General features: G+C 55.8%; 1 protein-coding gene across 7 annotated transcripts in view; it reads left to right on the top strand.

The window, feature by feature from the left end:
- The window catches only part of ache (acetylcholinesterase (Yt blood group)), a 65,210-nt gene that overhangs the window by 40,709 nt on the left and 12,606 nt on the right, over positions 1-11,895 (top strand). For all 7 annotated transcript variants that reach the window (XM_072493277.1, XM_072493275.1, XM_072493279.1 and 4 more), the window contains one exon: positions 6,282-6,448. In XM_072493277.1, coding sequence (XP_072349378.1) covers positions 6,282-6,448 — 167 coding nt within the window. The remainder of the gene's footprint in view (positions 1-6,281; positions 6,449-11,895) is intronic.

Below are 11,895 nucleotides of genomic sequence, written 5' to 3'. Positions count from 1 at the left end.
TTACACCCCATTCTCTGTCAGGGCTACATTCTGTTCTCCCAGTGTCTCCCTCTGTTCCAATGTTGGCACCTTCCAAAATAGCCTGATCTGGGGGTTTCCCCCCTCCTCCCCGCCCCCCCCCCCCCGACTGTGGTTGACACAGCCCTCAACCATCGCCCTCCTCTCTGCCCTCACCCCTTCCCCTCCCTCCCAGAACCACTCCACCCCACCAGCCTCCGCATTCGAAGGATCATCCGCCGCCATTTCCGCCAACCCCAGCGTGAAGCTGACCACCAGACCCGTCTCCCAGTGCCGTCTCCCCTACGCTGGGAGGCTAAACGCAGACGGGGCGACCGTTTTGCGGAACACCTCCGCTCAGATTGCAAGCATGACCCCAGCCTTCCTGTCCCTCATCATTTCAACTCACCATTTCACTCTCCTGACCAATGTCTGTCCTTGGCTTTCATGCCCAGCACCTGAAGGGTAGCCTGCATTACCTGCCCCGTGAAGACCTATAGTGTGTTAGCATTTATTAACAGGAGGCTTGAGTTTAAGAGCCGCGGGGTTATGCTGCAACTGTACAGGACCCTGGTGAGACCACATTTGGAGTATTGTGTGCAGTTCTGGTCACCTCACTATAGGAAGGATGTGGAAGCATTGGAAAGGGTGCAGAGGAGATTTACCAGGATGCTGCCTGGATTGGAGGGTAGGTCTTATGAGGAAAGGTTGAGGGAGCTAGGGCTTTTCTCTTTGGAGCGGAGGAGGATGAGAGGTGACTTAATAGAGGTTTATAAGATAAGAGGGGGATAGATAGAGTGGACGTTCAGAGACTATTTCCTTGGGTGGATGTAGCTGTTACAAGGGGGCATAACTATAAGGTTCAGGGTGGGAGATATAGGAGGGATGTCCGAGGTAGGTTCTTGACTCAGAGAGTGGTTAGGGTGTGGAATGGACTGCCTGTTGTGATAGTGCAGTCGGACACTTTAGGAACTTTCAAGCGGTTATTGGATAGGCACATGGCTTGATCTTGGTTTCGGACAATGCTCGGCACAACATCGAGGGCCGAAGGGCCTGTTCTGTGCTGTACTGTTCTATGTTCTATGGCCTGGTGCAATGTTCTAGTCAAGCCCAACGCAAACGGGAGGAACAGCACCTCATCTCCCGATGAGGCACATTACAGCCTTCCGGACTTAACATTGAGTTCAACAACTTCAGACCATGAATTCTCCTCTATTTTTACTTTATTGCCAAACTCCCTGCTCCCATAGGGATAGCCTATAACATGTTCTTAAGCGTGGCGTAAGAGTGCTAACTCTTGCTCTGCTATGAACGCATTCCACTGTCTGACCATTAGGCCGCTGTTAACACCATCTTTAGTCTTTAACACTGACACTAACATTGCAGACTCGAAGCGTTAACTCTGTCTCTCTCTCTCCACAATCTGTTCTAATCTGTAGGTTGAGGTAAAACAGCCATGCCCTGTATTGTTAAATTTCCAGATTATTTCAAAAGCGGAACGGGAATTCTCAAAGCAATGGTGTTGGGAGAGCTCCTGTTAATCCAGCCATCGAGGCGATCAGCCCATGTAACATAGCCAGTGGATTCAAGATTCAGATTTAACCCAGCCCACATTCTTTGCCAGATACAGGAGTGAAATAAGTTCGAATTTTAGTTGAATTTGGGGTCTCTGCTCCATCAGAATCTAGCCGTAGTATTTTATATACCTCGATCAGATCCCCTCTTATCCTTCTAAACTCCAGCGGGTATAAGCCCTGATGCACGATCAATTGCACAAAGACTAAAGTTGGGGACAACTGTGGCTTTATTACAGTCAGATGCGTGGCCTCCTGCTGCAGCTGGCGAAATGGCAGGGCACTGGAGGTCGTGCATATTTATACAGTTCTCCGTGGGCGGAGCCAGCCGGCAGGAGCTACCGGCGAACCTGTAATGTGTTTCCTACCTTACATCTCCTATTACAGTGGTTCACCACATTCACCCCCTGTTAAAAATGAGTCCGGCGGGGATGACGTGAAACTAATTAGTGCAATTATGTACGGTGGTAGGGAAAGAAAAGTCCATGTTGACGGTCCGGAGTCCGTCAAAGGTTCAGCCGGTCCGGTGCTTTGGTGCTTCGTTGGGAGCGGCGTAACGGTGGCGGCGAAGTCGGTGCTGGCGGTGGTGGAGGTGAAATCGATGGCGGTGGTGGCGGTGCTGATGCTGGCCAGTCACCGGGGAACTCCGGGAGCGTGCCGAAGTCCTCTTCGTCCTCTTGTGCGGAAAAGGGGAGGGGGGGGTGGTCTGGTGGTGTCAATATTGGCGGCGCGGTGGGAGGTGGGGGGGGCGCGCATTGGTTGGGGGGGGGGTGTTGGGGTGGAACCTGACAGTGCAAGGTCCCTGAGTGAGACAGTATCTTGGCAGCTGTCGGGGAACTCAACGTATGTATATTGAGGGTTGGCGTGGACCCTGTCCACCAAGGGGTCCGCCTTGTGGAGTCGGACGTGCCTACGGAGAAGGACCGGTCCTGGAGCAGCGAGCCAAGTCCGTAGCAACACCCCGGATGTGGACTTTCTGGGGAAGGTAAAAACACGCTCATGGGGTGTGTTATTAGTGGCGGTGCACAATAGTGACCGGATGGAGTGCAGAGCATCAGGGAGGACCTCCTGCCAGCGAGAGGCTGGGAGGTTCCTGGACCGTAGGACCAGCTGCACGGCCCTCCAAACCTTCCCATTCTCCCGTTCTACTTGCCCGTTTCCCCGGGGGTTGTAGCTGGTCGTCCTGCTGGAGGCGATACCCCTGCTGAGCAGGAACTGACGCAGCTCATCGCTCATGAATGAGGATCCCCTGTCACTGTGGCTGCAGGCGGGGAAACCGAACAGAGCGAAGATGGTGCTGAGGGCGTTGATGACGGTGGCAGACGTCATATCGGGGCATGGGATGGCGAAGGGGAATCTGGAGTACTCATCGACCACACTGAGGATGTACGTGTTACAGTCGGTGGAGGGTAAGGGCCCTATGAAATCCACGCTGAGGTGTTCAAAGGAGCGGGAAGCCTTCACCAGGCGCGCACGGTCCGGCCGGTAGAAGTGCGGCTTGCACTCCGCACAGACCTGGCAGTCCCTGGTGACTGTCCTTACTTCCTCGACGGAGTAGGGCAGTTTGCGAGCTTTGACCAGATGTTACAATCGAGTGACCCCCGGGTGACAAAGGCTGTTGTGTAGGGCCCGGAGTTGGTCCACTTGTGCGCTGGCACATGTACCTCGGGAGAGGGCATCTGGGGGCTCGTTGAGTTTACCGGGGCGATACAAGATCTCGTAATTATAGGTGGAGAGCTCGATTCTCCACCGCAAGATTTTATCATTTGTGATTTTGCCCCGCTGTGTGTTATTGAACATGAAGGCTACTGACTGTTGGTCCGTAAGGAGAGTGAATCTCTTACCGGCCAGGTAATGCCTCCAATGCCGCACAGCTTCAACGATAGCTTGGGCCTCCTTTTCGACGGATGAGTGTCGGATTTCAGAGGCATGAAGGTTGCGGGAAAAGAATGCCACGGGTCTGCCTGCCTGGTTTAGAGTGGCAGCAAGGGCGATGTCTGAAGCATCGCTTTCTACTTGGAAAGGCAGTGACTCGTCCACTGCGCGCATCCCGGCCTTGGCGATGTCTGCTCTGATGCGGGCGAAAGCATGTTGTGCCTCGGCCGCAAGAGGGAATTGGGTGGACTGAATGAGTGGGCGGGCCTTGTCCGCATAGTTTGGGACCCACTGAGCGTAGTAGGAAAAGAACCCCAGGCAGTGTTTGAGGGCCTTGGGGCAGTGGGGGAGGGGAAGTTCCATGAGGCGCATGCGGTCGGGGTCGGGCCCGAGAAGTCCGTTTTGGACTATATAGCCGAGAATGGCTAACCGGGTCGTGCTGAACACACACTTCTCTTTGTTGTAGGTCAGGTTGAGAAGAGTGGCAGTGCGGAGGAATTTATCGAGGTTGGCATCGTGGTCCTGCTGGTCATGGCCGCAGATGGTGACATTATCTAAGTCCGGAAAGGTGGCCCGCAAACCGTACTGGTCGACCATTCGGCCCATCTCTCTTTGGAAGACCGAGACCCCATTTGTGACACCGAAAGGGACCCTAAGGAAGTGGTAGAGGCGACCGTCCGCCTCGAAGGCCGTGTATGGCCGGTCCGACTTCCGGATGTGGAGCTGGTGGTGGGCGGATTTCAGGTCACTTGTTGAGAAGACCCGGTACTGCGCAATCTGATTGACCATATCAGATCTGCGTGGGAGGGGGTACGCGTCGAGCTGCGTGTACCGATTGATGGTCTGGCTGTAGTCCACGACCATCCTGTGTTTCTCCCCTTTTTTAACCACTACCACTTGGGCTCTCTAGGGGCTGTTGCTGGCCTCGCTAATACCCTCCTTCCGCAGCCGCTGGATTTCGGACCTGATGAAGGTCTTGTCCTGGGTGCTGTACCGTCTGCTCCTAGTGGCAACGGGCTTGCAATCCACAGTTAGATTGGCAAAAAGGGAGGGGGGATCGACCTTGAGGGTCGCGAGGCTGCAAACGGTAAGGGAGGGTAAGGGCCCCCCGAATTTGAGGGTGAGGCTCTGGAGGTTGCACTGGAAGTCCAGGCCCAACAGGAGTGCAGCGCAGAGATTAAGAAGGACATAGAGGTGGAAGTTACTAAATTCTACACCCTGGACCGTGAGGGTGACTGTACAAAAGCCTCGGATCGGGGCGGAGTGGGATCCGGAGGCTAGGGAGATCCTTTGATTGGCAGGGTGGACCGCGAGGGAGCAGCGCCTTACCGTATCTGGGTGAACGAAGCTTTCGGTGCTCCCGGAGTCCAGCAGGCATGAGATTGCATGGCCGTTGATTTTAACCGTCGTCGACTCGGTGGCCAGGTTGTGCGGGCGAGATTGGTCCAGCATCATCGAAGCGAGCTGCGGGTAGCCATCGGATGCTTCGGGTGGCGAGCGTGTGCGGTTCGAATGTCGGGATGTCTGGAGATCCTGTGGGGGACAAGATGGCGGCGCCATTGGTGTGCACATTGCGGGGTCGGGACAAGATGGCGGCTCCCACTGTGCGTCTGGCGTGGGGGAGGGGGCGATAGCGGGCGCGATCGCAGCGACTGCGCGGGCCTGGCACACCGCCGCAAAGTGGCCCTTTTTACTGCAGGCTTTACAAACGGCAGTGCGGGCCGGGCAGTGTTGGCGGGGGCGGGGGTGCTTCTGCTGACCGCAGAAGTAGCAGCGGGGACCCCCGGGTTGCGCGGATCGGCGTGCGGCGCAGGCGTATTGGGAAGGCAGGGCCCCGGCTGAGGAGGTCGTCGGCGGGGTCCAGGAGGGGTAGGAAGGAGTAGAAGGGTGGGCAGCGCGGCGGGAGGGGTACGATTGTACGATGCGACCGTCATGGAGAGCGCCAAGGTTTTCGTCTCCGCCAGTTCGAGCGTGGCTCCTTCCAGTAATCGTTCTTGGATGCGGTCCGACGCAATCCCCGTCACGAAGGCATCGCGCATGAGGAGATTCGCGTGTTCGGCGGCCATGACAGTCTGACAGTCACAGTCCCGGACGAGTGGAATTAGGGCCCGCCAGAAGTCTTCGATGGACTCACCAGGTAGTTGCGAGCGGGTGGCAGGTACATGCCTGGCGAAGAGCGTGTTTGTCTTCTGCGCGTAGTGTTCCTTAAGGAGTTCCATTGCTTGTGTGTAAGTCGTGGGGTCTTGGATCAACGGGAACACGCTGGAGCTCAGTCTGGAGTACAGGACGTTTATCTTCTGAGCCTCCGTTGGCGCGGGGTCCGCCGCGTTGATGTAAGCCTCAAAACATGCTCGCCAGTGAGTAAAGTCTTTCCTGGCGTCGGGCGAGTGCGGATCCAGCTGCAGGCGATCGGGCTTAATTCGGATATCCATTCGGTGGAAAATCTGACTAATAAATTGATGCACGATCAATTGCACAAAGACTAAAGTTGGGGACAACTGTGGCTTTATTACAGTCAGATGTGTGGCCTCCTGCTGCAGCTGGCGAAATGGCAGGGCACTGGAGGTCGTGCATATTTATACAGTTCTCGGTGGGCGGAGCCAGCCGGCAGGAGCTACCGGCGAACCTGTAGTGCAGGTCCTACCTTACATCTCACATTACGGTGGTTCACCACAAGCCCAAACTAGCCCAAATCAGTGATGGTGGCAAAATTCACGGCGCTGACTAACCTCCTCCTGTTATAATATTCCTATTCCATTCAATACTTACATCTGGAGCACATTCGCTAAAGCTTCGTCAAAGAAATATCTGATTCTGGTTTTTCTTGCTCTCCAGAAACCCGAATGAACCCCACACGCAAAAAAGAAAATGGCCGCCATTCACCACCAGTGACCAGAAGTTCATTGACCTCAACGTGGAACCCATCAAGGTCAACAAAGGTCTGCGGGTTCAGATGTGTGCCTTCTGGAACCAGTTCCTCCCCAAGCTCCTCAACGCCACAGGTAATGTCTCTCCCTCCTCCGTGTGCCCCACCTCTGCTGTGTTTTACAGATGCGCCCCCACTTGCTATTCTTTCCTTAAAGGCATTGGGATCGACTCTTGCAGGCAGCCTGAGGTGCCATGGCCACCTGCCCATCTGTTCTGGCCCATCTCTGTGAGCTCAGCTCAGCCCCCCGCGCCCCCCCCCCCCCCCCCCCGGCCCTCTACAGATGTCAATCGTGGCCTACAGAGGCCCAGGTTAGTTTTTGCCTCTCTCTGATATGGGGAAATGATAGTTCCCCCACTAATGTGTATGCCGGAAGGTGATGGTTATGGAGTTTGAGATTAAATTCAGCGGAGTTCAGGAGTCTGGGCTGACCTAATTGGGTTGTGGAGTCAAGTGTTTACCTCAATAGATATCTAACCCTTCCACCATTTGGTCATTGTCCCATTCTTCATGTCGCAATGATACTGCGCAGAGTGAGATCGCACAGTGACCAGAAAATACTACCCCCACCCCCCAGCTCTTTCCCCACAGCCCCCCAATCCTGCTGCATCCAAACCCCCTCGTGATTTTGAACGTCTCAATTGAATCTCCCCCTTAAGCTTCTCTGCTCCAAGGAGAACAACCTCAGCCTCTCCCAGACGCTCCAGCGCTGACGTGTGTTCGTCTCTGGTATAACCCTGGTCACCATGGCCGGGATTCTCTGGTATCCGGCGGGCGGGCCATACCACCGCCAAAGAGTGGCGTGAACCAGTCCGGCGTCGGGTCGCACCTTCGGGGGCTAGGCCGGCGCTGGAGTGATTGGCGCCGCGCCAACCGGCGCCGAAAGGCCTCCGCGTCTGGCACAAGTTGGCGCATGCGCAGGAGCGCCAGCGTGTTCCCAGACCCGCTGGCGTGATTCCTGCGCATGCGCGGGGGGTTTCTTCTCCGCCCCGGCCATGGCGGAGATTTACACAGGCCGGCGCGGAGGGAAAGAGTGCCCCCATGGCACAGGCCCGCCCGCAGATCAGTTGGCCCCGATCGCGGGCCAGGCCACCGTAGCCCCCCCCCCCCCCCACCGGCCAGATCCCCCCCCCCCCCGAGGACTCCGCAGGCCGCCCGCACAGCCAGGGCCCGCCGGTAAGAACCCTGTGTAATTTACGTTGGCGAGCCGCTCGGCCCATCGCGGAGCAGGCTATCGCCGGGGGGGGGGGGGGCCGGAGAATTCGGCAGCCAGTGTCGGAGCAGCGGGGCGGGATTCACGCCGCCACCCCCCCTCCCCCGGCGATTCTCCAACCCAGCGGGGGGGGGGGTCAGAGAATCCGCCCCATGTTCTGGATCTCAAAGGACCATCGTATCCTCAGGGGTATCTTTCCTCAGGGGGGGCACCCTTCCTCAGGGGGGGGGGCACCCTTCCTCAGGGGGGTATCCTTCCTCAGGGGGGGCACCCTTCCTCAGGGGGGGCACCCTTCCTCAGGGGGATATCCTTCCTCAGGGGGGGTATCCTTCCTCGGGGGGGGCACCCTTCCTCAGGGGGGTATCCTTCCTCGGGGGGGGCACCCTTCCTCAGGGGGAGTATCCTCCTCAGGGGGGGCACCCTTCCTCAAGAGGGGGGTATCCTTCCTCAGGGGGGGCACCCTTCCTCGGGGGGGGTATCCTTCCTCGAGGGGGCACCCTTCCTCAGGGGGGGTATCCTTCCTCAGGGGGGTATCCTTCCTCAGGAGGGGGCACCCTTCCTCAGGGGGTTATCCTTCCTCAGGGGGGGGCACCCTTCCTCAGGGGAGTATCCTTCCTCAGGGGGGGCACCCTTCCTCAGGGGGGGTATCCTTCCTCAGGGGGGGGCACCCTTCCTCAGGGGGGGTATCCTTCCTCAGGGGGGTATCCTTCCTCAGGGGGGGGCACCCTTCCTCAGGGGGGTATCCTTCCTCGGGGGGGCACCCTTCCTCAGGGGGGTATCCTTCCTCAGCGGGGGGTATCCTTCCTCAGGGGGGTATCCTTCCTTAGGGGGGGTATCCTTCCTCAGGGGGGTAGCCTTCCTCAGGGTGGTATCCTTCCTCAGGGGGGGGCACCCTTCCTCAGGGGGGTATCCTTCCTCAGTGGGGGGTATCCTTCCTCAGGGGGGTATCCTTCCTCGGGGGGGCACCCTTCCTCAGGGGGGCATCCTTCCTCAGCGGGGGGTATCCTTCCTCAGGGGGGTAGCCTGCCTAAGTGGTGGGGGGGGGTGTTATCCTCAATATCCAGCTGTCTGGATATTGGGCAGCATGGTGGCACAGTGGTTAGCACTGTGGCTTCACAGCTCCAGGGTCCCAGGTTCGATTCCCGGCTTGGGTCTCTGTCTGTGCGGGGTCTGCACGTTCTCCCCGTGTCTGCGTGGGTTTCCTCCGGGTGCTCCGGTTTCCTCCCACAGTCCAAAGACGTGCAGGTTAGGTGGATTGGCCATGATAAATTGCCCTTAGTAACCAAAAAAGGTGAGGTGTAATTGGGTTACGGGGATAGGGTGGAAGTGAGGGCTTAAATGTGTCAGTACAGACTCGATGGGCCGAATGGCCTCCTTCTGCACTGTGTGTTCTATGTAGTATGTCTCAGCCTAAACTTTGTAACCTTGCTTTCAGGAAGCTTCCCGGGAGGAGCAGAGAGGGCTCTTGTACCACTCTCTTATTCACACAACGCTTAAAGCTACAGGACATTGTCTTCTGCTTGACCATTAACTGTGGCTGGGAACATTAATACTGCCCCTTTAAGGACCATTCATTGTTTCTCAAAGTGACACTGCCTCTGTGGAACCTGACCCTTTACCACGGAGCGAGCCTCCCCCCCCAAGGCTCCTTCTCTGCATAGTGGGTAAGTGGGGGGGGGGGGGGGGGGGCGTGCGGGTGAGAGCTCTTTGTGATGCTCCCCACAGCCCAATAGCACTTCCCGTTTTTGCTCACACATGAGGAATGGTTCCAGATCAGTTTTATGCCAGGGGAGGGGTTGTTGGCGAGAGAGAGGAGAGGGTTGCCCTTGACAATGAACCATTAACCTTCAAGGGAGAGGGGCGAACAAAATGGAGGGCAAAGTGGTTTACGGGGAGACATCCCTGCAAACTTAAAAATCTTAATTTATTTCTCCTAATGATTTCAACTGTTTTAAGTTTATATTTTGAGTTAATTTAATCCTTGTTCCCTTTTTATTTTAGCCTGTGATGGAGAACTATCTATCAACGGGACTCCTAGTTGTCAGGGGAAAGGTTTCTATGTTGCTCTATTTACCCTCCTCTACTTAATTTTCCACTAAATTAAAATGCGCTGAAGTGTGGGACGTCTATCCTGAGGCAAGGAGGCCATTGCAAGGTTATCGGAGAAAAGGGGGAACGGTTTATCACGGGTTTGTCAAAGGTCCGGGGCCTAACGAATAACAGAATGGGGGCGATTCGGAGCCTCCTTCACTCCTGTCTGACTTTGAGACGGCCTAGTGGTCCGGGCCTTCGTCCGACTGCCTCACCCCATTTGTCCCCGGTGATGGGCAGCCATCCTAGTAAACCTTCCAGGGCAGCAGGTCAACCACCCCTCCTCCCGCTAACCCCACCCCTCAACACCCCACCTCATCCCCTTCACCCTGCCCCCCTTCCAGGACTGATGTGCACCCTCCCTGGTTGGTGCAGCACTGGAGGCTCTCGGGGGCCTGGGGTATCAGACTAAAATGGGCCCGTCCCCCCCACCTCTCCCGGAAATTCAGTGCCGCTCCCTCTCTTCCTGGCGATTGGTGAACAGAGACCGGGGGGGAGCCAAAGGGGCAATGGGGAACTTTGAGAGACCAGGCCTGAGGCATCATAGAATTTACAGCGCAGAAGGAGGCCATTCGGCCCATCGAGTCTGCACCGGCTCTTTGGAAAGAGCACCCTACCCAAGCCCACACCTCCACCCTATCCCCATAACCCAGTAACCCCTCCCGACACTAAGGGCAATTTTGGACACTAAGGGCAATTTAGCATGGCCAATCCACCAAACCTGCCCCGGAGGAAACCCACGCACACACGGGGAGAACGTGCAGACTCCGCACAGACAGTGACCCAAGCCGGGAATCGAACCTGGGATCCTGGAACTGTGAAGCAATTGTGCTATCCACTATGCTACCGTGCTGTCCAAAGGAACCTTCAGCCAACGTTGTAAAAGTAAAGTCGCCATTGCCCCAGTGACCATAGGCCGCTTTCCCCTGTGTGGGGGAGCGCTGACTGGTAGTGATTTAACCTGAGGATCGGGCGAGGCTGAGAAGGCGGGACGTTCATGAATAACCTCAGCCGGGGAATTAACCCACGCTGCTGGCCTCGCTCCGCATCACAAACCAGCCGTCCAGCCCACTGAGCTAAACTAGCCCTACTCCTTGGCCTTGCCCATTGAGAAGAACCTGAGGCACAACAGGCTGGTAGGGGGGTGGGGGCTGCACTGGGATGAAGGGGAGGGCAATTGGGGGGCAAAGAGCAGGGGTTAAGTTTGTTCCCAGATTTCAAACACTACACACCTGCCTCACACATCTTTGTAAAATCAAACCACTGAAAGAAACTCCTGTTAAACCTTTAGCACTTTTTTCAATAATGTGCCGAATTAGCCCTCGAATTCTCCGCTGAAGAAGTTATTTAATATATTGTAATCTGCCTTTATTGTTACCTTCCTGTTCAGCTTCCCAAGTAGAGCTATACTGAATATTTCTATCATGCGTTAGTGTAGCATTGAAATATTAAAATGTTTCCTTAATGCCGTCCCAATCCGGGCTCTTTGAGACTTTGCCTTCCACCAGAAATTTTATCGACAACATAACTCCGATCTGTGCTGCTCTTGGCTTTTTTGGGGGCAAAAATATACTTGATTTGTAAAATATCTGAAAGAACATGACAAAGGTTTCAAAATGGCCGTCACACAGAAGTGCAATAATATTCAGGTTGTCTCCATCACTTGCATTCTGAGGAGCTTCAATACAACTAAAGAATCATTTCAGAATGGCCGTTACAAATGGTGCAAAGGTATTTAAGTTGTTCCCATCGATCAAGCCGCACTCTCAGGTGTTTCAATACAATTGTGCTCCATGTGATATTCACTGTGCACATTCAATGGGAGTCATACAGTCCGACGGGGTTTTCTACAGTTACCAGTCCCTCAGTTCACTATGGCTGAAAGGTCACAGAGAGCGACCTTCCCCCATCGAGCCTCTGTGCGACTGCCCCAAGCTTTAGTGCCTCTCTCAACAATTGGTCCCGAGCTTTGGAATGTGCCCGTCCGCAACACTCCAACGGGGACAACTCGTTGCGCTGGATGACCAACAAGATTCGGGCAGGCCAAAGAGCATATTCACAGTGTTGATGATCCTCCAGAATCAGCAGGTGTCTATCCCGGCGTGCGACCCTGGGAACAGCCCGTCGAGCGCCGAGTCCTGCGTCCCGGAGCTGCTCAGGATAAACCTCGACAAAAACCCACCTCGTCTCTCTCCCGATCTCCTTTGCAAAAGGGACCT

This window comes from Scyliorhinus torazame, chromosome 31 (assembly GCF_047496885.1).
Source record: "Scyliorhinus torazame isolate Kashiwa2021f chromosome 31, sScyTor2.1, whole genome shotgun sequence".
NCBI lineage: Eukaryota > Metazoa > Chordata > Chondrichthyes > Carcharhiniformes > Scyliorhinidae > Scyliorhinus > Scyliorhinus torazame.
Note: the sequence above shows the minus strand (reverse complement) of the source record. Positions and strands in the feature narration are given on the sequence as shown.